The 21,654-nt window shown below is 58.7% G+C and overlaps 4 protein-coding genes, 2 long non-coding RNA genes and 4 other non-coding genes across 12 annotated transcripts; 6 read left to right on the forward strand and 4 right to left on the reverse strand.

The window, feature by feature from the left end:
- Positions 1–2,361: 2,361 nt before the first annotated feature.
- HNRNPUL2 (heterogeneous nuclear ribonucleoprotein U like 2) lies at positions 2,362–9,611 on the reverse strand. The gene is made up of 14 exons (XM_061348613.1): positions 8,873–9,611; positions 7,609–7,738; positions 7,445–7,521; positions 7,220–7,359; positions 7,049–7,139; positions 6,817–6,929; positions 5,919–6,185; positions 5,712–5,834; positions 4,899–5,027; positions 4,622–4,790; positions 3,734–3,934; positions 3,558–3,634; positions 2,587–2,694; positions 2,362–2,496 (listed from the first exon to the last, which is right to left on the reverse strand). The coding sequence occupies exons 1-14, from the start codon at positions 9,495–9,497 to the stop codon at positions 2,428–2,430; spliced, it is 2,319 nt and encodes a 772-aa protein (XP_061204597.1). The 5' UTR covers positions 9,498–9,611; the 3' UTR covers positions 2,362–2,427.
- Positions 9,612–10,506: 895 nt separating this feature from the next.
- On the reverse strand, positions 10,507–10,697 carry LOC133209824 (U2 spliceosomal RNA). The gene has a single exon (XR_009724772.1). It is a non-coding gene; the product is annotated as a U2 spliceosomal RNA (small nuclear RNA).
- Positions 10,698–11,516: 819 nt separating this feature from the next.
- On the forward strand, positions 11,517–12,422 carry LOC133209791 (uncharacterized). The gene is made up of 3 exons (XR_009724767.1): positions 11,517–11,577; positions 11,967–12,039; positions 12,245–12,422. It is a non-coding gene; the product is annotated as an uncharacterized LOC133209791 (long non-coding RNA).
- LOC133209825 (small nucleolar RNA SNORD26) lies at positions 11,661–11,730 on the forward strand. The gene has a single exon (XR_009724773.1). It is a non-coding gene; the product is annotated as a small nucleolar RNA SNORD26 (small nucleolar RNA).
- On the forward strand, positions 12,253–12,380 carry LOC133209827 (small nucleolar RNA SNORD22). The gene has a single exon (XR_009724775.1). It is a non-coding gene; the product is annotated as a small nucleolar RNA SNORD22 (small nucleolar RNA).
- A 6-nt stretch (positions 12,423–12,428) lies between the features above and the next one.
- LOC133209826 (small nucleolar RNA SNORD30) lies at positions 12,429–12,495 on the forward strand. The gene has a single exon (XR_009724774.1). It is a non-coding gene; the product is annotated as a small nucleolar RNA SNORD30 (small nucleolar RNA).
- Positions 12,496–13,340: 845 nt separating this feature from the next.
- WDR74 (WD repeat domain 74) lies at positions 13,341–16,526 on the forward strand. Of its 2 annotated transcripts, none has more exons than XM_061348600.1 (11): positions 13,341–13,469; positions 13,560–13,666; positions 13,753–13,874; positions 13,986–14,049; positions 14,128–14,271; positions 14,611–14,712; positions 14,798–14,898; positions 15,653–15,708; positions 15,801–15,943; positions 16,204–16,260; positions 16,355–16,526. In XM_061348600.1, the coding sequence occupies exons 1-11, from the start codon at positions 13,409–13,411 to the stop codon at positions 16,478–16,480; spliced, it is 1,083 nt and encodes a 360-aa protein (XP_061204584.1). In that variant the 5' UTR covers positions 13,341–13,408; the 3' UTR covers positions 16,481–16,526. The 2 variants fall into 2 exon arrangements, with proteins under 2 accessions (XP_061204584.1, XP_061204585.1); XM_061348601.1 differs by having other exon boundaries at positions 14,828–14,898.
- Positions 16,527–17,188: 662 nt separating this feature from the next.
- Positions 17,189–18,982, reverse strand: FAU (FAU ubiquitin like and ribosomal protein S30 fusion). 2 transcript variants are annotated; one of them, XM_061348619.1, is made up of 5 exons: positions 18,906–18,982; positions 17,829–17,908; positions 17,589–17,733; positions 17,447–17,502; positions 17,189–17,357 (listed from the first exon to the last, which is right to left on the reverse strand). In XM_061348619.1, exons 2-5 carry the CDS (start codon positions 17,901–17,903, stop codon positions 17,232–17,234), a joined length of 402 nt encoding a protein of 133 aa, XP_061204603.1. In that variant the 5' UTR covers positions 17,904–17,908; positions 18,906–18,982; the 3' UTR covers positions 17,189–17,231. The 2 variants fall into 2 exon arrangements, with proteins under 2 accessions (XP_061204603.1, XP_061204604.1); XM_061348620.1 differs by having other exon boundaries at positions 18,917–18,926.
- Positions 18,983–19,037: 55 nt separating this feature from the next.
- On the forward strand, positions 19,038–20,567 carry MRPL49 (mitochondrial ribosomal protein L49). Its single transcript, XM_061348624.1, has 4 exons — positions 19,038–19,112; positions 19,434–19,578; positions 20,143–20,267; positions 20,359–20,567. The coding sequence occupies exons 1-4, from the start codon at positions 19,038–19,040 to the stop codon at positions 20,503–20,505; spliced, it is 492 nt and encodes a 163-aa protein (XP_061204608.1). The 3' UTR covers positions 20,506–20,567.
- A 74-nt stretch (positions 20,568–20,641) lies between these two features.
- LOC133209793 (uncharacterized) lies at positions 20,642–21,151 on the reverse strand. The gene is made up of 3 exons (XR_009724768.1): positions 21,100–21,151; positions 20,891–20,922; positions 20,642–20,708 (listed from the first exon to the last, which is right to left on the reverse strand). It is a non-coding gene; the product is annotated as an uncharacterized LOC133209793 (long non-coding RNA).
- Positions 21,152–21,654: the final 503 nt, after the last annotated feature.

Below are 21,654 nucleotides of genomic sequence, written 5' to 3' on the forward strand. Positions count from 1 at the left end.
AAGGGGGGGCAGGAAGGGGGGATTTGGACGGGGGTTAATGAGGAATCATGAGCCCCAAATACTCCTCCCCTCAAGAACCCTCCCTATGGCCCCCTCCCCAGCCCCATAGGACCCTATGGTCCCCTCCCCAGCCCCACCCCGCAGCGCCAGGCCTGGCTCCGCCCCTCTGCCCGCTTTCAACATGGCGGCGCCCACAGCGGCTTCTCCCCCATCCCTCTGCCCGGCGCCGCCATGATCCCCCGCGCCTGCGCTTTGCGTCAAGATGGCGCCTCCCTTCCTCCCAAAATGCCGGCGCGCAGGGACGCCTCTGAGCCCGCCTCCAAAATGGCGGCGGTGGGGGGGGGTGGGGGGAGAGGCACCGCGGCCGCCATGTCGCTGTGCGGCGGCACCAAGATGGCGGCGCTCACACCCCCCCCTTGTTGCCATGGAAACCAGGTCCCCCCCAACTAGGCCCAAGCCCCAGGACTAGGCCTAAAGCGCGGACTTCGGCCCCACAACCAGGCCCAGGTCCCCAACCCCAGCCCCATAGCGAGCCCCAGATCCTGCCCCACACATAGAGCGGAGCCTCGAGTCGAGCGAACGGTTTTTATTCTAAAAACAGACAAAATGAGGGGGGTCGGTGGTGGTGGGGGGGTTACAGGAAGGAACCCGCGGCACAAAGAGGGGGGGATGGGGGGAACCCGGGGAGGGGGGTGTGTCAAAAAAGGGACTTTTTTTGTCTTTATTATTCGGGTTTTTGGAAAGATTCGGAATTATTTCTTGACGACGACAAAAATACACCCAAAACTCAAGAGAAATGCAGTGAACCCCCCCGAGTGGGGGGGGGAAGGGGTTTAATCCAGAAACGGAAGAAAATACAGAAAAAAACAACAAAAAATGAAAAAAGAGGATTTTTCATTTTTTAATCATGATTTTCTTAAGCTTTTTTTTTTTTTTTGCCTTTTTTTGTTCTGTTTTATGTAAAAAGGAGGCAAAAGTTCCTTCCTGGCCACCCCTCCCCCCACTGCTCCCATTCCCCCCTCCCCCTTTGGTGCTCGGAGGGGGAGTAAAAAGAACCCCAAAACCCAACCAAAATGGGGAAAAAAAGAGGGAAATGATCACAAAAGCAACAAAAAAAAGTCCAAAATGGTAAAAACCAAACACCCCCCCCCCAAACTGGAAAAAATAATGAGAAAAACCACCCCAAAATCAGGGAAAAAGACAAAAGTAGCAAGAAACAACCCCCCAAAAGAGCAAAATAATTGAATGTCCCCAAAAAAACCCCAAAAGTCATCAAAAAGAAACAAAAATAACCCCAAAATGATCAAAAAGCAAGGAAATGCCCCAAAAGAAACTCCAACAGAATCAGAAAAACTCCAAAATGGAAGGAAAAAAACCCCAAACCACGCAAAAATAAAAAGAACAAAATAAGAAAAAAATAACCCCCAAATTAAAACAAACCCAAAAACTCCCCCAAAAGGTCAAAACCCCCCAAAATCCACCCAATTTTCAAGCAGAACATTCAAAGACGTTGAATTTCCAACAGGAAAAAAGGGAAAAAAAGGCAAAACCCCCAAAATTCCAGGAAACTCCCCCAAATCCCCCCATCATTCCCATGCCCCCATTCCAGGAGGTCCTTGGGTGGGGGAAGAACAGGGATTTGGGGGGGTTTCTACCCCAAAATTCATTTAAATTCATCAAATCCATTGAAATCTCCCCAAAAGACGAGGCCCCAATAGCAGCGGTTGGAAGGGATTTAAGGGGGGGGAGGGGCGATTCCAGCCTCTTCCCACCAAAATTCCTCCAGGATTTGTGGGGTTTTGCCCCAAATTCCCCCCCCGACCCCATCCCCCCCAATTCCAAATACCCCCCCCCCCAAGGCTTTACCTGGAAGGAGATGAGAAGGGTTAGAGCCAACACTTGGCCTTTGCCATTTACAACCCTCTTTTTGGGGTGGTTTTGGGGTTTTTTACCATTTTTAGGGATTTTACCTTTTTTTTTTTTCTTTTTACCATTTTGGGGTTGTTTTTTACCTTTTTTGTTGTTTTTTTTTTCCCCCACCATTTTTGAGGGTTTTTTTTTTACCAGTTTGCGGTTTTTACCATTTTTGGGTTTTTTTCTTGCCATTTTTGAGCCTTTCTCCACCATTTTTGGGGGGTTTTCCAAGCTTTTCTCTGCACCCTCCCCCCGCCCTCCTCCCTCAACACTTCCATAGAACGAGACAATTCCTCGGTTTTTTCAACAAACTTTAAAAAAAAATTTACAGTTTCTTCCTTTTTTTGTCATTTTTCGGCTTTTTTTTTCGGGTCGTTTTTGCTGTTTACCCCTCCCCCCCCCATCCCTCTCCGTTTCCATTCCCAACCCCCCCTCTTTCCCCCCACCCCAACCCCATTCCCAACCCCCTCCCATCCCCATTATCCGTCGGGGGCCGTTTGGGAACGGACGGTTTCACCGGTACCCTTGGTAGCCGTAGTAGTTCCTGTAGTATCGGTCTCTATCCTGGTAGTAATTCTGCCACTGGGGGGAAAAGGGGATGTTATGGGAGGAAAGGAAGGGGGAAAAGCAGGAACTGGGGGGGGGGGATGATCCCGGTGGGAATGCCGTTACCTCCCGGTTGTACTGCCGGTAATAGTCCCGGTATCTGTTGTAGTCGTAGTCGCGGCCGTAGAAGCGGTCGTAGTCGCCGCGGTATCGGTCGTAGAAGTTGCGGTAACCCTGGAAAAGGGAATTTTGGGGGGGAATGGGGTTATTGGGGGTGTTCCTGGGTTATTGCAGGGGTTGGGATGGGAGGAGGGGGTTGGTAAAGGGGATTTTGTCTGGTTTGGGGGGAAGTGAAGGGGGAAGAAGTGATGGGGGGGAAGGGAAGTGATGGAGGGGAAAGGGAAGTGATGGAGGAAGGCAATAATGGAGGGAAGGCAAAGGGATGGGAGAAGGGGAAGCGATGGGAGAAGGGGAAGCGATGGGAGAAGGGGAAGCGATGGGAGAAGGGGAAGCGATGGGAGAAGGGGAAGCGATGGGAGAAGAGGGAGCAATGGAGAAGGGATGGGAGAAGGGGAAGCGATGGGAGAAGAGATGGGAGAGGGGGAAGCGATGGGGAAGGGGGAGTGATGGGAGGGAAAGGGAAGCAATAGGGAAGGGGAAGGTATGGGAGAAGAGGAAGTGATGGGAGAAGGGATGGGAGAAGTGGAAGCGATGGGAGAAGGGGAAGCTATGGGAGAAGAGGGAGTAATGGAGAAGGGATGGGAGAGGGGGAAGTGATGGGGAAGGGGGAGAAATGGGAAAAGGGGAAGTGATGGGGGGGAAGTGATGCAGGGGAAAGGGAAAGAATTGTGGGAAGTGGAAGTGATGGGAGAAGGGGAAGTGATGCAGAAAAGAAATGTGATGGGGAAGGAAACAAAGAGGGAAGGAGAAGCGATGGGGAAGGAAGAAATGGGATGGGGGAAGGAAATAAAATGGGGAGGAAGTGATGGGAGAAGGGGAAGTGATGGAGAAGGAAACAAAGGGGGAACAAATAACACAGGAAGGAAGCATTGTGGGGTAAGGAAGTGATGGGGAAGTGGGACGGAAGCAGGGCTCACCCCTCGGTTTCCAGGCTGTCCCCAGTACTGCTGCTGCCCATAGACCCGGTTGTCGTAGCCACGGCGCTGGCCACCGACTGCAGGGGGGGAAAGGAGAGCGGAAGAAGGGAGGGATCAGAGCCGGAAGGTGCCGGGAAGCCGTTGGGAAGGCGTCGGGCTGCGGGGCCGGCGCTCACCGTATCCCTGCCCGCGGTTGCGGTTCTGGCGGTTGCGCTTGTTGCGGTTGTTGCGGCGGTTCTGGCGCTTCTCCGAGGGCGGGAGCAGCTTCCGGGCCTCTTCCTTGTACTTGGTGACCAGCGGCTGCGCCTCCTCCTTGGGCAGCTCCGCAAAGAGCACCTCGTCCAGGTAATCGCTCTTCTCCGGCAGGGAATAGTTGGCTGGGGAGGGAATGGGGGTGGAAATGGGAAGTGAGGGGAGGGGAAATGGGGAGGGATGGGGGAAAAGGGGAGGGATGGGATGGGAGAAAAGGAAAGGGGAAGGGGGAAAAGGGAAGGGGGAAAAGGGAGGGGATGGGGGAAAAGGGAAGGGATGGGGGAAAAGGGAAAGGATGGGATGAGGGAAAAGGGAAAGGATGGGGAAAAAGGGAAGGGGGAAAAGGGAGGGGATGGAGGAAAAGGGAAGGGATGGGGGAAAAGGGAAGGGATGGGATGGGGGAAAAGGGAAAGGATGGGATGGGGGAAAAGGGAAAGGATGGGATGGGGGAAAAGGGAAAGCATGGGATGGGGGAAAAGGGGAAGGATGGAGGAAAAGGGAAGGAATGGGGGAAAAGGGAAGGAATGGGGGAAAAGGGAAGGAGGGGATGAAGACAGAAAGAGAAATATGGAAGGGAAAAAGGAGAAAAAGGGGCAAAGAGAGAGAAGACAAGAAGGAAAAGGAAGCAGCAAAGAGGGAAGAAACAAGGAAGGGGAAGCAAAGAGAGAAAGTGACAGAAAAAAGGAAAACAAGGAAAAGAGAGGAGACAAAACAGAAAGGAAGGAAGAAAAAAACCCAGGAGAAATATCCTTGTGGAAGCTGCCACTTCTCCTGTCCCCTCCTCCCCCCCAGCCCCTTTCCCAGAATCCCACCTTTCATTTCCAGCATCACCGACTCGGGAACGTCCTCCCCTTCCGCCTCCTTCCGCAATTCCAGCCTCTTCTTCCAGTCCTCCTCATTGGGGACAACGACCACGACCTTCCGGGAGAAGCCCTTGAAGGCCAAGAGCTTCCGCCTCTGCCCCGAGTTGTAGACGTTGCACTGGGAAGTGGAAGGAAAACCCACCCGGAAGTGGGAAGTGAGCATCGAGGAAGCGGAACTGGGGAGGAGAAAGGGTTGGGAATGGTTGGGAATGGGTTTGGGAGGAACCTGGTCGAGGATGAAGTTCCGCTTGGCGCGGGGCGCGATCTGCACCAGCTTGCTAAGGCACTGAGCTGCTTGCTGGGTTAACTGGTCTCTGCTCTTGGCATCCAGCTCCTCCACTGCCGGGCCCCGCGTCTGCCACAGGGAATAGGGAATGTGAGGGGGGAATGAGAGGGAATGGGAGAGGGGGAAGGGGGGGGTTCAGAAATGGGGGTAGAAACAGAGGAATAGAAAGGGGGGATAAAAGAATGGATAAAACAGGGGAATAGAAAGGGGGGTAATAGGAAGGGGGGATAGGAAGGGGGGATAGGAAGGGGGGATAGGAAGGGGAGATAGGAAGGGGGGATAGGAAGGGGGGATAGGAAGGGGGGAATAGGAAGGGGGGAATAGGAAGGGGGGAATAGGAAGGGGGGAATAGGAAGGGGGGAATAGGAAGGGGGGAATAGGAAGGGCGGAATAGGAAGGGCGGAATAGGAAGGGCGGAATAGGAAGGGCGGAATAGGAAGGGCGGAATAGAAGGAAGGGGGCACAGAATAGGGAAACAAGCACATGATGGGTGAAATAGGGATAGGGGGTGAATAAATGGGGCATTGTGAGGGGGAGAAAAACAGGATTTGAAGCGGGGGGAAAGGGGATTGGGGGGGGGGAGCAGCATTTGAGAGAAGGAAAGGGGCATTTGTGAGGTGGTAAATGGGGATTGCAATAAGGGGAAAAGGGGAATTGTGCAGTGGGAAAAGCTGGATCTGATGGGCAGGAAAGCAAGACCTGAGGGAGGAAAAGCCGGATGCGAGGGGGGAACCCATTCCAGGCACCGCTCACCTGCATCTGGTGCAGAACAGTCTCTGTTCCCAAAATGTTGTAGCGCTTCTCCCGGCTCTCCTGGGTTTGTTTCTGTGCCCATTGGGTTTTCCCAGAGCCCGGCAGCCCCACCATGAGCAGCACCTGCAGTGGGAAGCACCAGCATGAACGGATGGGATGCAACGGATCAGCCCCGGCGGCATTCCCGAGGGCGGGATGAGCGCTCACCTCGCACTCCTCTGTGGTCTTGGGGGGCAGCGGGGTGCGGACGCGCTCCTCGGCGGGCACGGCGTGGATGAAGACGAAACCCTCCGGGATGGGGAAGAAGGGCTCTTCCTTCTGCCCAAAGTTGAGCTCCACGGCGCAGTTCTTGCAGAGCACGTGGGGCAGCAGCGCCCGCTCCCCCAGCGCCTCCTTCCCGACCTGGAATGCCGGTCCCAGCTCCTCCCCGTTCTTGGAGAAGGAAAGTTCCACCAGCTCCTCGCCCTCGAAGTTCTGTGGGGGGGGGACCAAACCACGTTGGGGATCACACCCCCTCCAAGAACTCTTTTCCCATCTTGTTCCTTATTTCCCTTATCCTTTAATCATCCCACCTGGAATTCCCTCACAATCCTGCTTTTCCTTCCCCTCAATCCCAGTTTTCCACCTTCCTACTCCCCATTTCACCCCCAATTCCTTTGTTTCACCCCTCTCCATCCCCATTTCCATTCTCCCAATACCCATTTTCCGCTGCTCTCATCCCCGTTTCCCCGTCCCAATCCCTACTCTCTCCTTCCCACTTCCCCAAAATCCTCTTTTCCCCCTTCCCAATCCCATTTTCACCTCCTCTCCTCCCTTTTCCCCCACAATTCCTTCCCCCCATCTCACTTCCCCTTTCTCATCTCCCTTCCCTCCCCAATTCCCCCTTTTCCCCTCTCTATCCCCTTTTCGCCCTTCCCAATCCCTGTTCCCCCAATCCCCCTCCCACCCCCACTTTCCCCTGCATCCATGCCCTTTTCCTCCTCCCAACTCTTTCCCTTCCATCATCCCCCCATTTCCCTCTTCCCATCCCCGCCTTCCGCTCTCAATCCCCCCTTTCCCCCCTTCAATCCCTATTTCCCCCCTCCCCACCCCATTCCCAGCTCACAGCGAAGCAGCCGATGACATCTCCCTCTCCAAAGCTCTGCCCGAATTCCTCGAACTTCCCATTCTCCACCTTCAGCCCTCGCCCATCGAAGCCATAGGAGAACTCATCCTCCCCTGCCCGGGGTGGGGGGGGAACACAGACCCACATTAATACCAATGAGCAGCCCCAGGGGTGAAGGGGCGGGGGGGGATGATTCCATTGGGATGCCATTCCCACCTCCCAGCCCTGGTACCTAGCTGCGAGTGGGAGAAATCCACCGACCATCCCACGCGGAACAGCGGCACCTCGGTGCTGCCCTCCTTCACTGGCAGATACTGTGTCACCTGCCGGAGCCATAGGGATCCCGTTATCCCCCTTTTCCCGCTGCTATTCCCACTTCCCAAAGCTCCCACCAGCCCCACACCTTCGCCTCAAAGCAGATTTTCCCCTTGGTGACGCCGTGGGTGCTGCGGGCGCCGGACCAGAGAGCTGGGAACTTCTCAAAGAAGAGCGGCTGACCCCCGTAACGATCCTTGCTGGCTTTGAAGTGCAGATCCGAGGTGTCTGAAGAGGAAAACGGGATCAATCCCACGTTATTTGTGCTCGATCCCACCCCAATTCCACCTCAAACCCCCCCCAAGGTACGTACACGTGTCCAAGATGACGACGCTCTCATCGTCCTCCCCTTCTCTCGGCTCCTCTTCTGGCGGCGGCGGAGACTTGGATCTACCCAAGCAATAGGAAAACCATTGGGAAAAGGGGTTGGGATGAAGCCTAATGGAAAGGAAAAGCAGGATCCTGCTCCCAGCTCACCGGCTGTTGTAGGCTTCCTCACGGAACTCGTAGTAGGCGCGGCCGTGCTCGTCCTTCTCATCCCGCTGGCGCTTGACCCCGCGCCTCTCCCCGTCGGAGCCGGCGGGTTTGGATTTGTCGTCCTCGTCGCCTGAAGGCCGCGGAAAAGCAACGCTCGTGAGCTGGAAACGGCCCCATTCCAGCAGGGAATTCGGCTTTCCCGCCCGCCCGCAGCATCCGTCCAATCCCAAACGGGATGGGAAATGGGTTTGGAAGGCGCGGAGGGGGCGGCTCCCAAGGGATGCAGGTGAGGAAGCATCAGGATAACCTCAACACCGGGAAAATCCCAGTTAAAGCCTCCTTAATGGGAATCCCGGCTCCCATTGGGGCACCAAAGAATCCATCACTGGAAAGGAAGAGCCCAGGGCTGCCGGGAGGAACCTGAACCCTCGCGATCCCTAGGACATCAATGGGACATAACCTGCTCCATCTGGGAATATCCACCAAAAACCTGCTTTTCCCAAGCCCTAAATCCAGGGAGTTTTGCCCAAATCCTGGTTTTAATCCAACAGAAGCAATGAGTTTGTTATCCCGGCTGTTTCCTCCCCCCGCTGGCAGCACAGGCTCATCCCCAGCCCCAAATCCTTCCAAAAAGAGGGATTTTTCTCCTAATAAATGATCAAATCCCAGCAGCCGGCTCGGGCCGTGCTTCCCAAAGGAACAATCCCACCCCCGCCAGCCTCTGATGCTTCCCAGTACAGCGGGAAGGGTTAGATCCGGTTCATGGGCACCGGGTGCACAGCTCCGGGACAAAAAACGACCCCAAAACCCCCGGATTTTCCCTCCAAACGTGTCCCAGATCATCCCATTCCCTGTTCCCATCCCAATCCCGGCCGAAGCAACAACGTCTGGACTCCAGCCTCTCCCAGACCGGGTCGGGGGAAGCGGCTCCTGCTGCCCAGCAGCGGGTGAGGGGCTCAGGGCATCCTTCGCTGGGGGGGGACGGACGGGAAGGAGCTCATGGACTGGACAGAGCGGGAATTTAGAGTGGGATAAATGGGATCTAAACGGGGTGGGAAGCGCCTGAGGCCGAGATGGGAGCGGAATCCATGGGGATTAGGGAAGGTTTTGGGGGGCATCAGGTGGGAAAACGAAGCAGGGGCAGGCAGGAGCGCGGCTCCCCCTTGGAGGAAGCCGAGACCCAACGGGAGAACAAGGCCTCGGCGGGCAAGAACCGGGGCTGGGAGGGGGCCGGGGGCTGCTGCGGGTCCCTCCCGGTGCTCACCGGCCTGGGCTCCTTCCTCCTTGACCTCGGCGGCGGCGGCCTCGTCCCCGCTGGGCCCTTCCTCCTGCGGCCTCTCGGCTCCGTTCACGCCGCTGCCTTCGGGCCCTTCGGGCTCCGGCTTCACTTCGGCCGCCGCTTGCTCCTGCGGCTGCTGCTGCGGCGGCGGCGGCTGCTGCTGCTCCTCCACCGCCGCTTCCTCCACCTCTGCCGCCTCCTCCTCCTCCTCCTGGGGGCCGGGCTCGGCCGCCTCCACCTCGCAGGGGGCCGCCGCTGCTGCTCCCGCCGTGGCCACGGCCGCCTCCTCTTCGTCAGCCAAGAGCGCTTCCTCGTCCTCCTCTTCTTCCTCCTCTTCTTCTTCCTCTTCCTCCTCCTCCTCCTCCTCTTCCTCCTCCTCATCGCCCCCCCCGCCGTGGTGATGCGCGGGGGGGCCTCCGGCCGGTCCCGCTTCCCCGGCGCAGGCCCCAGGCCCGGCGGGGCCTCCTTCCTCGGGCCCCGCCGCCAACATCTCTGCGTCCAGGGCCTCCTGCAGCCGCTGCGCCAGCTCCACCTTCAGGCCGCGGGAATCCAGGCCGCGCCGGCCCAGCTCGGCCCGGAGCTCGGTCACCTTCAGCCGCTTCACGTCCATGGCGACGGCGGGGAGGGAAAGGGGTGGGGGGGGGGGAAGGGAAGGAGGGGAAGCGGAAGCGAGGGCGCGCTGAGGCGGCGGCGACGACGAGGCCTTTGGCGGCGGCAGCGGCGAGCGGGGGTCGGGCCTAGGCCCCGGGGCGGGGAAAGGGAAGGGGAAGGGGGGGGGGGAAGGCGGGGCCTGGCGGAAAGGCCGCGGCCGGGAGAGCGCGGAGGCCGGAGCCGGGGCCCGGCCGTCCCCGCTGCTGCCCTGCCCGGTGCCGGTGCCCGGTGCCCGCTCTCGGCCGCTTCGCTCCGCGCCTGCGCCGCCGCCGCCGCCACCCGCCGCCGCCTCACGACACCCCCGGACGCCGCCGCGCATGCGTCAAGCGGCACCACGCATGCGTCAAAACGCCCCCTCCCAGACCCGCGCGCAGCGCATGCGCACTCGCCGCAAACTCAACAAGCGCACGCGCGCTGCCCCCCCCCTTTCTCCACCAGCCTCTACCGACGTGCGTAAGGCATCCGCGCGCTCGGCGCCTATTTTCTGATTGGTTCCCGCCTCGCCCTATCGCAGGGCTGAGAAGGAGCGGAAGGGACGGGTTCTACCTAGCGACGCGGGGATGCTGCTTTCCCATTGGCTGAGCGCGCTGCTCGGCCGCTTTCCCGCCCGCTGAGGCGCGGCGGCCATTTTGTCTGGGCGCCTGAAGAAGGCGGGGGGGAGAGCGGCGCTGAGGTAGGGACGGGAATAAAATAAATAAACCCACAATACTAATTAATTAATTAATATAGCGATTATTGTGCTAATAATGATTAATAAACGGGGGAGAAGCAATGCACGGAATTCAACTCTTAAGAGCGCCAAACTGCGCACGTTTAAGGCGAGCTTTGCTTTCAGCGTATTTATTACCTTTCCCCACACGCACTCGCCGTTTCACAAGGAACAGTGGGAGGGGAGTTGCCACCACATAGAAGTGAGAGAGGGATTTAAATGAGTTTAGTCTGTTTTTTACCATTTAAAGGTCCCCCGAAGGGGGTGCACCGTTCCCGGAGGCACTGCAATACCGGGACGATGCGCGGAGCGGAGGGAGCAAGCTCCGGATCCAACTCCCAGTGCCAAAAATCCGTTTAATATAAAGTCCTCTAATCGAGGACGTATCAGATATTAAACTGATAAGAACAGATACTACACTTGATCTTAGCCAAAAGGCCGAGAAGCGATACCGCGAGCTGGTGCCGCAGCCGGGACACCGCCATCGGCTGTCACCCACGTCGCGGTGACCTCCACCGGGTCCGGTTTCCCACCCCATTACCTCCTTCCCCTGCTCGTGAACGGACCCAAGCCTCGGGAAGGGGGGAACCGACTCCGGCAGCCCCCCGAAACCACGGCCCCGGAGGATCCCGGCAGCCATTTCGAGCGGATATTTGCATCGACTCCGCCCCGAGGGGTCGGGCCGCGGCGCTGCTTTCGATTGCACCGATACCAATAGCGAATTTTACAACAAAACCAACGGAATTGATCAAAACCGATAAAATGGCTTAAAAAGAAAAAAGCTTTTTTATTCCGAACCTTTTAGAGCCTTTTCCCGCCGTTTCTCCCCCACTTAGGCCCTTGCTCCCGCCCCTTCCCATGATTCCCCGCGGACTATTTAAAGGCGAGAGCGGAAGAGCTGCGGCCATTTTGTCCGCGCAGCCGTCGCGGGTGGGTGAGTAGTTGGTGTGGGTTCTTTATCCTATTTAATCAATGGGACCGGATACGGTTGGTGCTTGTCAGGGTTGGGGTGCGAGGGTAAAGGCTGTGTTTGTCTGCGTTCATGAAGCTTGCATTTAGAGCCTTATGGGAGCGATCGTTCTTCCCCTATTCCTTAATGGGTTTGGTGGGGTGATTGTGCCGCTCCGTTCCCCCCTTTCTTTGCGGGGCCTGCTCCGTGATGAGCCCATTCACAGACCTGAACTGACCGCGGGGTGAAGGCTCGTATGGTTCTGATGGAGCCGCGCTTTTCGTCTCAGGGCTGCTGCGGAACCCGCGCTTATCGCTCTCTTATAACGCCTCTGTCGCTTTGTTTCCAGGCTCAGCCCCCGCTATGGAGCCGTTACCACCGGTGAGTGTCCCCGTCCCCGCGCACACAGCGGGACACGGGTGCTGTCGGGGCTGGGAAATCCCTATGGGAGCGGGGCTGCAGCGCTGCGGGGATGATCCCTGGAACTCTCTCTTCCTGACCGCGCTGGAGAAACACCATCAGGCTCTGAGTGGCGCTGGATTGTGTGTGTGTGTGTGTGTGGGGAGTCAGACCAATGTGGGGGGGTTCCTATGGGGGGGGTTAGGGTTTTTGGGGGTATTTTATCGCTGTTCGGTGACGATTCACAACCGACAAGCATATGGCTGAATGACCCTGATGCCAAACCCTCACTGAGAGCAGCGGGTTCGGTGGCATGGGGGTATGCGTGTGTTAATTAGTGAACCAACCCTAATTTATGCTCGTATTTACAGGGGTGCGGGGGGTTTTGAAGCCCCAAGTCACTATGAATGAACCCCAGGATGGACAGTGGGGCTGTGCATGAGGGTGAGTGCATGAACCTGCCCCTAGCCCCTGTGCTCCCCTCCCCGTCCGAAGCGATGACCCCCTTGGGCTGGACGACACTGGTCAATGGCAGCACCGAGTTACCAAAGCCCTGATCGGACACTGTGGGGTCCTGACCCCCCTCAGTGTGTCGTCCCCCCCAAACCCAGACCTGACCCGAACCCCCCCAACCCCTTTGTCTCTGCAGCCGCTGGCCCCCGATGAGGAAAACCCCACGCGTCTGACCCCCCCCTGGCCACCAGGACCTGCCCAAGGTCGAACCCACTGGTGCTGGCGGGGGGAGGGGAGGAGGATGCTGTGTCCCGATGGACGGTCTGAGGGGGCCGGGGAGGGGGGTTGGTTTTGGGATGTCCCCCACCCCCTCCCCTTTTCCATGTGATGACCCCAATTGAATCTCGTTCGGCTGAACCTGCTGTTGAGAAACAACCACTGATCCCAGGGGGGAGGGGGAGAAATGGGGATGGGGCCCCTCCCCCACCCTAACTGCACCCCCTGACCTCTCCCCTCTTTGTGTCCTCACAGCCCAGCCCTGAAGACCCAATGGGAGGAGGTACGTGTCGGGTGTGACGATGTCATCGATGACGTCACTTCTCCCCACCCCAGTTTTGGTGATGATGTCACACCCAGCTCACCTTGACTCCTGAAAACACCCGGGATGGCTGAAAAATTGGGATAAACGGGGGGAAAAGGTGGGAATGGAGGAGGGGAGGCACTCATTCCACTTCCTTATCCCCCTATCTGCTTTCACACAGGTGGCATGAGCTGGAGGCGGGGCCTAAGGTGAGGATGGGCGGGGTTTGTAGGGGAAGGGGGCGGGACCTGTGCCGAGGATGAGACGATACCGCCCCAGGCTGATCCCGTGACTGAGCGGTTCCACCTGAGGCGCAGTGGGGGGGAAGACGGGAGGGACCATTACGGGGTGAGAGGGGATAGCACACACTGACACCGGGCTTTGTGCTTCCTCCCGTCAGATCCGGTCCTGCTGCCTCCAGATGCCTGACGGAACACGCGGCTTCGTGTTAAATGTTAAATAAAATTGATTATTTTTGATACAAAAAACGGTTTTTTGCCTTGATTTGGGGGGGATGGGGAGCAGCGCCCCTGCTGGGTGGGAGGTGCTGCATGCTGTGTTCCGAGGGGGCGCGGCTTCAAGAAGGGGGCGGGTCCCAGAGCCAGGCACCCCCCCTCGTGATCTGCGCTCGGGGCGAGGCTTCCCTCGCTCTGCTACATCCGGGTCACGTCCCTTCAAAACGCGTCCGGCTGTAAACCGTGCACATCCGCAACCGCTAACCCGGAACCTCATCGCGCGGTACCTTTTCTCACCCGGAACTCACGTTCATACACATCCAACATGGCGGCGCCCGCTCACTGGAACCACGTTTGGGTCGGATCCGAAACCGGGGCTCTGAAAGGTGGCGGAGGGACGGGGATGGACCGGGAAGGGGGGAGGGGGCAAGGAGGGGATGACCCCCACATTGACCCCCTTTCCCCCCCCCATCCAGGCGTGAACCTCCGCAAGCAAAGAGCCAACAACTTCACGAGCGGCGCGGGGCTGCGGCGGGGGGAGGCCGTGCGCGCGCTCTGCTGGGGGGACCCAGGCGAGACCGAGGTGAGAGGGGTCAAAGGGGGGGGGGTTTGGGGAGGGGTAAAGGTGCCCTTCCCCCACCCGGTTTAATCTTCCCCCCCCCCCCGCAGCTCCTCGTTGGCGGCCTCGACGGCTGCGTCCGGTTGTTCAGCACCGAGAAGGGGAAGTTCACGGAGTCCCGGCCTTGCCCGGGGGGGGAGGGGCCGTTCTGCGGCCTCGCGACGCTCGGCAGGTACCGACGGTGGGGGGAGGGGAGACACTGTGGGGGAGGGGTGTTGCTATAAGACCCCTCCCCCACGTTTCTTTTTCTCTCTCCTCCACCTCCACCCCCCACCCCCGCCAGCTCCATCATCACCTGTGTCGAGTCCGGGCTCATCAAAGTGTGGGGGGAGGACGGGACCGAGCACGTGAGTGTTTATAGAGGGGGGGAGGATTTGGGAGTGCCCCTCCCCCCACACTGACCCCCTCCGCCCCTCCCCCCGCAGGTAACGCTGGAGGCGGGGCCGGGGCTGAACCGGATGTGCCAGGACCCGGCGCTGCCGCAGAGGGTGGGCACCGGGGGGCGCGAGAACGGGCTCAAGGTCTGGGACCTGCAGCGCCCCGAGGAGCCCGTGTTCCGCGCCAAGAACGTGAGCGGCGCCCCTCCCCCACCCCTGCATCCCCTTCCCCATCCCTCCTCAACCTTCATCCCCTCCCCCACCCCTTCATTACCTCCCCCAAGCCCTCCCCCCATTCATCTCCTCCCACCTCTTCACCCCTCCCCCATGCCCTGTGCGACCCCTTCATTCCCTCTCCCCTTCATTCACTCCCCGCATTCCCTCCCCCACCTCTTCACCCCTCCCCCATCCCTCCCCACTCCGTCATCCCCTCCCCCACCCCGTTATCCCCTCTCCCCCATCCCCCCTTTTCACACACACCCTCCTTTGTGTCACCCCCCCTTCTCATCCCCATTCCCCCCCCCCCATCAGGTCAGGAACGATTGGCTCGACCTTCGCGTCCCCATCTGGGACCGGGACCTCCAATTCCTGCCTGGCTCCGGCCGCATCGTCACCTGCACGGCCCATCGCCAGGTGGGAATGGGAGGGTACACACAATGGGGGTGGGGGGGAGGGGTGTTTTGGGGTCCCTGGTTTCATACCCCCCCCATGTCTCCAGGTCCGTCTCTATGACCCTGGATCCCCGCAGCGGCGCCCGGTGCTGGAGGCGACGTTCGGGGAGGGGCCGCTGACGGCCTTGGCCGTGGTGCCCGGGGAGACGTGAGTGGGGCTGGGGGGGCTATGGGGGGGTCTGAGGGTGTCAATGGGGGTTTATGGGGGAGTCTGAGGGTGTCAATGGGGGGTTATGGGGGGTCTGAGAGTGTCAATTGGAAGGGTTATGGGGGGGTCTGAGAGTGTCAGTGGAGGGGTTATGGGGGAGTCTGAGGGTGTCAATGGGGGTTTATGAGGGGGTCTGAAGGTGTCAATGGGGGGGTCTGAGAGTGTCAATGGGGGTTTATGGGGGAGTCTGAGAGTGTCAATGGGGGGGTTGAGAATGTCAATGGGGGGTTATGGGGGTGGCTGAGGGTGTCAATGGGGGGGTTATGGGGGGGTCTGAGGGTGTAAATGGGGGTGTTATCGGGGGGTCTGAGGGTGTCAATATGGGGGTTATGGGGGGTCTGAAAGTGTCAATGAGGGGGTTATGGGGCAATTGGGAGTGCCTGAGAGTGGCTGTGGGGGCTATGGGGGACCCTGGGCTGTTGAGGGTGGCCTGAAGGGGGGACTCAAATGTGCCCCTTTGGGGTTTATGGGGGGATCTGGAGGGGGGCCCTGAGGGTGTCAATGGGGGGCAATGAGGTAATGGGGTTATAGGGGGGTCCTTAAAGAGCTATGGAACAGCCCAGAGGAGTTACGGGGCACCTTGGGGTGCTCAGAAGTGCCCCGGGGGGGGGCTTATGGGGTAACTGGGGGGACTGGGGGGCACAGGAGGTTTCTGTGGGGCTGGGGATGACCCTGACCTCCCCACCCCCCCCAGCTCGGTGGTGGTTGGCAGCGCCCGGGGGGATTTGGCTGTCATCGACCTGCGCAAAGGTGAGGGGGGGGTCACCCCATGGGGGGGGGGTGGGGCTGCCCCTCCCCACGCAGCTCACCCATCCTCCCCTTCTCCTCTCCCCTCCCCCCAGGGCGGGTCCTGCGCTGCCTGAAGGGGGCCGCGGGGGGGGTGCGGGGGCTCCAGTGCCACCCCCAGGGCCCCCTCGTGGCCTCCTGCGGCCTCGACCGCTTCCTGCGCCTGCACCACCTGGGGGAGGGGCGCCTGTGCCACAAGGTGACCTTTGACCCCCTGTGACCCCCCCCAATCCTCTTCTGATCCTCCCCAAACCCTCCCTTTGACACCCCCAAAACCCCTTTTGCTACCCCAAAACCCCTTGAAACCGTCCTGACCCCCCCCAGCTGCACTCAACCCCCCCCAAACCCCCTCATTAAAGCTCCTGAAACCCCAAACTCCCTCAGGAGCCCCTAAAACACCCCCAGTACCCCCTGAGAGCCCCTCAACCCCCCCCCCCCATTAACACTGCTGTCCCCCAGGTCTACCTCAAGTCCCAGCTCAACTGCCTGCTGCTGAGCACCCAACACGACTGGGAGGTGAGCACCCCCCCCCCCCCGGGTTTGGGGTACCCTAAGGCTGGGCTTTGGGGGTCTCCATGCCCTGTTACCCCCCCCTTTTTGCCACTCTCAGAGCGAGGAGGAGCCATCCCCCACGGTGGAGGTGAAGGACGAAGAGGAGGATGCGCTGTGGGACACCATGGAAACAGTCCCCACCCCCCGGAAACGGGGCAAGAAACGGAAGACACAGGAGGGGTGAACAGGGGGAGGGATCAGAAATTGGGGCAAAAAACTCTGATTTTGGCTCTTTTGGTTGCATATGGTGTTTTTTTTGAGGGATAAAGGGATGCAGCATCTGCAACTCTAACCCTAAACTTGACCTTTGACCCCACACCCCAATCTTTCACCTTTAGAACCCCTCCATCCTCTGCTCCCCACTTCGGGTATTTCCGGCCGCGCTCGGAAGGGCTCGGGGAGCCCCCGTCTTGCGTCGGCTCCTGTGGCCGCTTGCCCCGCCCCTCGACCCCCTCCGCCAATCACCACCGCTCGGGCATCTTCGCCAGCGCTCGGCGTGCTCCGGGTACTTCCCGCTCCCCGCCAATCGGCTCTATCCGACCTCACTCGACTCGGTTCTCCCAGCCAATCGGCTCCTTCCGTCCCTACTCGGCTCTCCCCGCCCTCCGCTGCTCGGGTATTTCCGGCACTGCTCGGCTGTTTCCGCCCGTCCCATACAGAACCACGCCGCACACAGCTTCGTGCTGAGCCCTCTAATTACCACCACCCCCTCCGTGCCCCTAATTAACAGCAATTAAAGCCCTTCTCAACCCAGCGCTCACTGACGGCCCTAAGAGCCGCTCAGCAACCCACCAACCCCATCAAAGCACCAGTTTAACCCCACAACCCCCTCGATACCCCCAAACTAAACCCCCTAAAGGAAAAGAAGACCCACAAAAAGCCCCAAACTGCTGGGAATTGGCCCCAATCCGGTTCCCGTTTACTGGTGCCACCGCTCAGGAGTTGGCGTTGGGCCCCTTCTTCTTGCCGAAGCCGGGCACGACGTTGACGAAGCGGCGGTTGTACTGCATGCGCCGCTTGGCCCGGCCCGTCTTCTTCTTCTTCTTCTCCTGCTTGGCCACCTATGGAGGAGGAGGAAAGTCGGGGGGGGTCCCCAAAACACGATGGGGGGATCCTTAAATCCATAGCGGGGGGGGTCCCCAACACTCACCTTGGGGGTCTGGCCCCTCACTTTGCCAGCGCGGGCGAGGGAACCGTGGACTTTCCCTAAGGATGGGGAGGAAAATGAGGTGTTGGGGGGTCATTAAGTTAATGAGCACCCCAATAATTAGTGTGTCCCCCCCCAAACATACCCCCGAGGAGTCGCGAGGAGAGGTCGAGGGTGGCCAATTCGGGGAGGGGGCTCTGTCCCAGCACAGCATCATCGTCCAGGGGGGTCCCACTGAAGAGCAGCACTTGGTCCTCGGGGGGGACACCGGCCAGCGCTGCCACCCGCTCCTAGAGGAAGGGGGAACACACAAAGGGGGGGGGGTTTAATCCCCAAAATGGGGTTTATTTGGGGGGGGTACCCCATGATTTAGGTAAGGGCTCACCTTGAGCTGAGCGACGGTCTCGGTGCTGGAGACCTCGACAGTGTGGAGGGCCTGGGCGCGGATGAAGAGCTGCATGGTGGCTGAGGAAGGGGGAAAAGGGGGGAGGATTTAGGGGTGTCCCCATTAAATACAACAAAGGGGGACCCCCACATCCCCCCCCCCAAGTTATGGAACATCCCGCGGGGGTCTCCCAGCCCCATCGGATCTACTGGGGGGTGTGTCAAAAGGTTTAGGGGTGCCCCCCCTCCTTTAAATGGGGGACCCCAGGAAAGTGTGAAGGGGGGGGCTGTAACTGCTCCCACACAACTCCTGAATCACCCTGGGGTGCAACACTGGGGGACGGGTCTGGGGTTCCCAATCATCTCTGGGGGGGTTAATGGGGTTTCTCTGCTGCCATTCCCTGCCCAAAAGGACTTTGGCACCTGGCAAAGGGCCCTGGGGACAAAGGGCTGGGAGAGCGAACCTGTGCTGGGCTGTCAGGAGCCCAAAGGGGCTGTGCCCCATCCCAGCAGCACCTGAGGCCCCCAGACCCCCAATAACCCCCCTATGGTACCCCTCCAATGCTCTCTAAAGCCACTCAGCGGCTTTCCCCACACCTCAAGCCCCACTTTGAGGCCCCCAACAACCCTCCAGAGCACCCCACATCCCCTATGACCTCCCCCAGACCCCATATACACCCCTGCAGTCCCCTTCAAGGCCTCCCCGTACCTCAGGACCCCTCCAAATCCCCCTAAGAACCCCCCCATATCCTCCAGAAGGCCTGTACCCACACCTCAAACCTCCCCAGACCCCCATAAAGCCCCTCAGGTGCCCTCCCCTCACCCCAAGCCCCACTTAGAGCCCCCACAACGCTTCAGACTCACCCAAAGCCTCACAGACCCTCATTTACCCCATATAACCCCCACCCCAGCCCCATCCAAGGCCTCTAAAAGCATCACTCCGCCCCTCAGCCCCCACAATAACCACCCCAGACACCTCTAGAACCCCTCAGAGGCTCTCCCCACACCTCAAACCCCACTTAGAGCCCCCCAATAACGCCCTAAACCCGCTTAAGGCACCCTACGGCCGCGGCCTCACCTCAGCGGCCCCTCAGCCGACGGGGATCGCGCCTCAGGAAAGGGCGGCTCTGCGCCTGCGCGGCTGCGTGCTGACGTCACGCGTACGTACGTGCGTGCTGACGGCGGGGAGGAGGAAGGAGGTGTTTCCAAGATGGCGGCCATGGCGGCGTTAGGCCGGCGGCTGCTGCCGGCGCTCGGGAGGGCGGTGGGGTGCAGGAGGGTGCAGGTAGGGACGGGATATTGAAGGGAGGCAAAGGGGAATATGGGGAAGGGGTTTGGGGGGAGATGAAGCGGGTACTGAGGGAAAACGGGGGGGTCCTGAGGTAAAATAAGGGATTCTGAAAGGAAATACGGGGTTCTGAGGTAAAATGGGGGGGTTCTGAGGTAAAATAAGGGATTCTGAAGGGAAATGCGGGAATTCTGAGGTAAAATGGGGGGTTCTGAGTTAAAATAAGGAATTCTGAAGGGAAATGGGGGGTTCTGAAGTAAAATAAGGGATTCTGAAGGGAATGCCCCCCCCCTTTTGCAGACCCCTCCTGGATCGCAGAACCCCCCCGGATCGCAGACCCCCCCCTATGAGGAGTCCTCGGCTGACTTCATCTTCGTGGAGCGGCTGGTGCCCCCCAGCATCGTGCCCGACCCCCCCCCGCACCCCTCCTACCCCACTCCATCAGGCTGGAGCCCCCCCGCAGGTCAGTGACACCCCCCCCTCCTTAATATCCCCCCCATTCAGGGCAAAGCAACACCCCATGGAGGTGCTGAGCCCTAAGTAATAGCACTGGGGAGGGATGTACCCCTAAAGGGGGGTATTTACCCCTTAGGGGGGTATTTACTCCTTAGGGGGGTATTTACTCGTTTGAGCAAACATGGGGGGTACTTATCCTTGGGGTGGGCAATTTAGGGTGGTTATTGCCCCTAGGGGGGTGTATTTACTGGGGGGGGGGGCAATAAAGGGATTTAAATGTCCTATTGAGGGGGAATTATTTACTGGGGGATATGAGGGGTGATATTTACATTGGGGGGGCAAGTAAATTTAAATGTTTTATTATGGGGCAATTATTTACTGGGGGGGCAATAAGGGGGTTACTCCTTGGGGGTGTATATTGAGGGGGAGCATCGCCCATTGCCTGGTGTATCTACCCCCAACAGTGGTGGGTTATTACCCCTGGGGGGGGGCATTATTACCCCCATGGGTAGGTTATTACCCCATGGTGGGGCACATGACACACTTCATTATGGGATGTCCCCCTCTCCAGACCCCCCCCCAGCCCTGCCCTACTTCATCCAGCGCTCCCGGTACCACAACCTCCCGGTGTACGAGCGGGTGGTGAGCGGCAACCGGCGCCTCACGGACCTGCAGCACGTGGAAGGGGACCTCTGGGTGAGGCCTTGGGGATAAGGAGAGGGGGGGGGAGTTAAGGTTTTGGGGTGCTAAAGACCCCCCTTTTGTGTGTGTGATCCCCCCCCACCAGGCGCTGGAGCGGGAGGTGCGGGAGCTGCTGCAGTCACTGGGGGTGTTGGAGCCGGAGGTGCAGGTGAATGAAGTCACGGGCAGGCTCCGGATCAGGGGGCATTGGGGTGCGGAGCTGCGGCGCTGGCTGCTGCAGAAGGGTTTCTAGTGCCTGAGATAGCCCATAATAACCCCGAGACAGCCCATAATAAACCAGGACACGCCAAACCAGCCTAAAATGCATCTTGAATGGTGAAGTGCACTCCGAAACATGCCCCAGAACACCCTGAAACACAGCACAGAGTACCCCACAGCACCGGAAAATACACCTCAAAACACATCCTGGTACTCCAACATATCCTAAAGTACACCCTAAACCCTGAAATACACCCCAGAATACCCCATGATACAAGAGAACACCGCCACATACACCCTGAAACACACCTTGAACCCTGAAATACACCCCAAAATACACTGAACCCTTAAACATCCCATATACACCCCAAAACACACCTTGAAACCTAAAATACCCCAAGTATACCACAGGATAACACCAGAACACCCACAGATACACCCTGAAACACACCTTAAACCTGGAAATATACCCCAGATACACATGGTATACCCCAAAACACACCTTGAACCCCAAAATACACCCCAGAATACCTCTAATACACCCCAAAACACACTTTGAACCCTGAAAAATACCCCAGATACACTCCATCATGGACCAAAACACCCCCAGATACACCCCAAACCACACCTTGAGCCCTGAAATACACCCCAAAATACCCCAGATACACCCCATGATACACCAGAACATCCCCCCGATACACCCTGAAACACACCTTGAACCCTAAAATACACCCCAAAATATACCCCGAACCCTAAAATATACCCCATATACACCCTGAAACACATCTTGAACCTTGAAATACATCCCATATACACTTCAAAGCAGACCTTGAAGCCTGAAATACACCCCAAAATACGCCAAGTGTACCCCATGATACACCAGAACACCCTCAGATACAACCTGAAACACACCCCAGATACACGCCAAAACACACCTTGAACCCCGAAATACACCCCAAATTACCTCAGATACACCCCATAATACACCAGAACACCCCAAAACACACCTTGAACCCTGAAATACACCCCAAAATGGGACTGAAGGTCTTCACACAGAGTGGGGAACCCCAAACTCAAAGCTGTTCATGCCTTGGGGGGGGTCCCCCCCAAGAAATGGGGATCAAAGCCACTTGTGACCCCAAACTGCACCGGGGATCCCAAAAAGCCCTTGTGACACCCCCAA

Source organism: Neopsephotus bourkii, unplaced genomic scaffold, assembly GCF_033783945.1.
Source record: "Neopsephotus bourkii isolate Nb327-2 ecotype Australia unplaced genomic scaffold, CSIRO-AGI_Nbou_v1 NB_365, whole genome shotgun sequence".
Taxonomy (NCBI): domain Eukaryota; kingdom Metazoa; phylum Chordata; class Aves; order Psittaciformes; family Psittacidae; genus Neopsephotus; species Neopsephotus bourkii.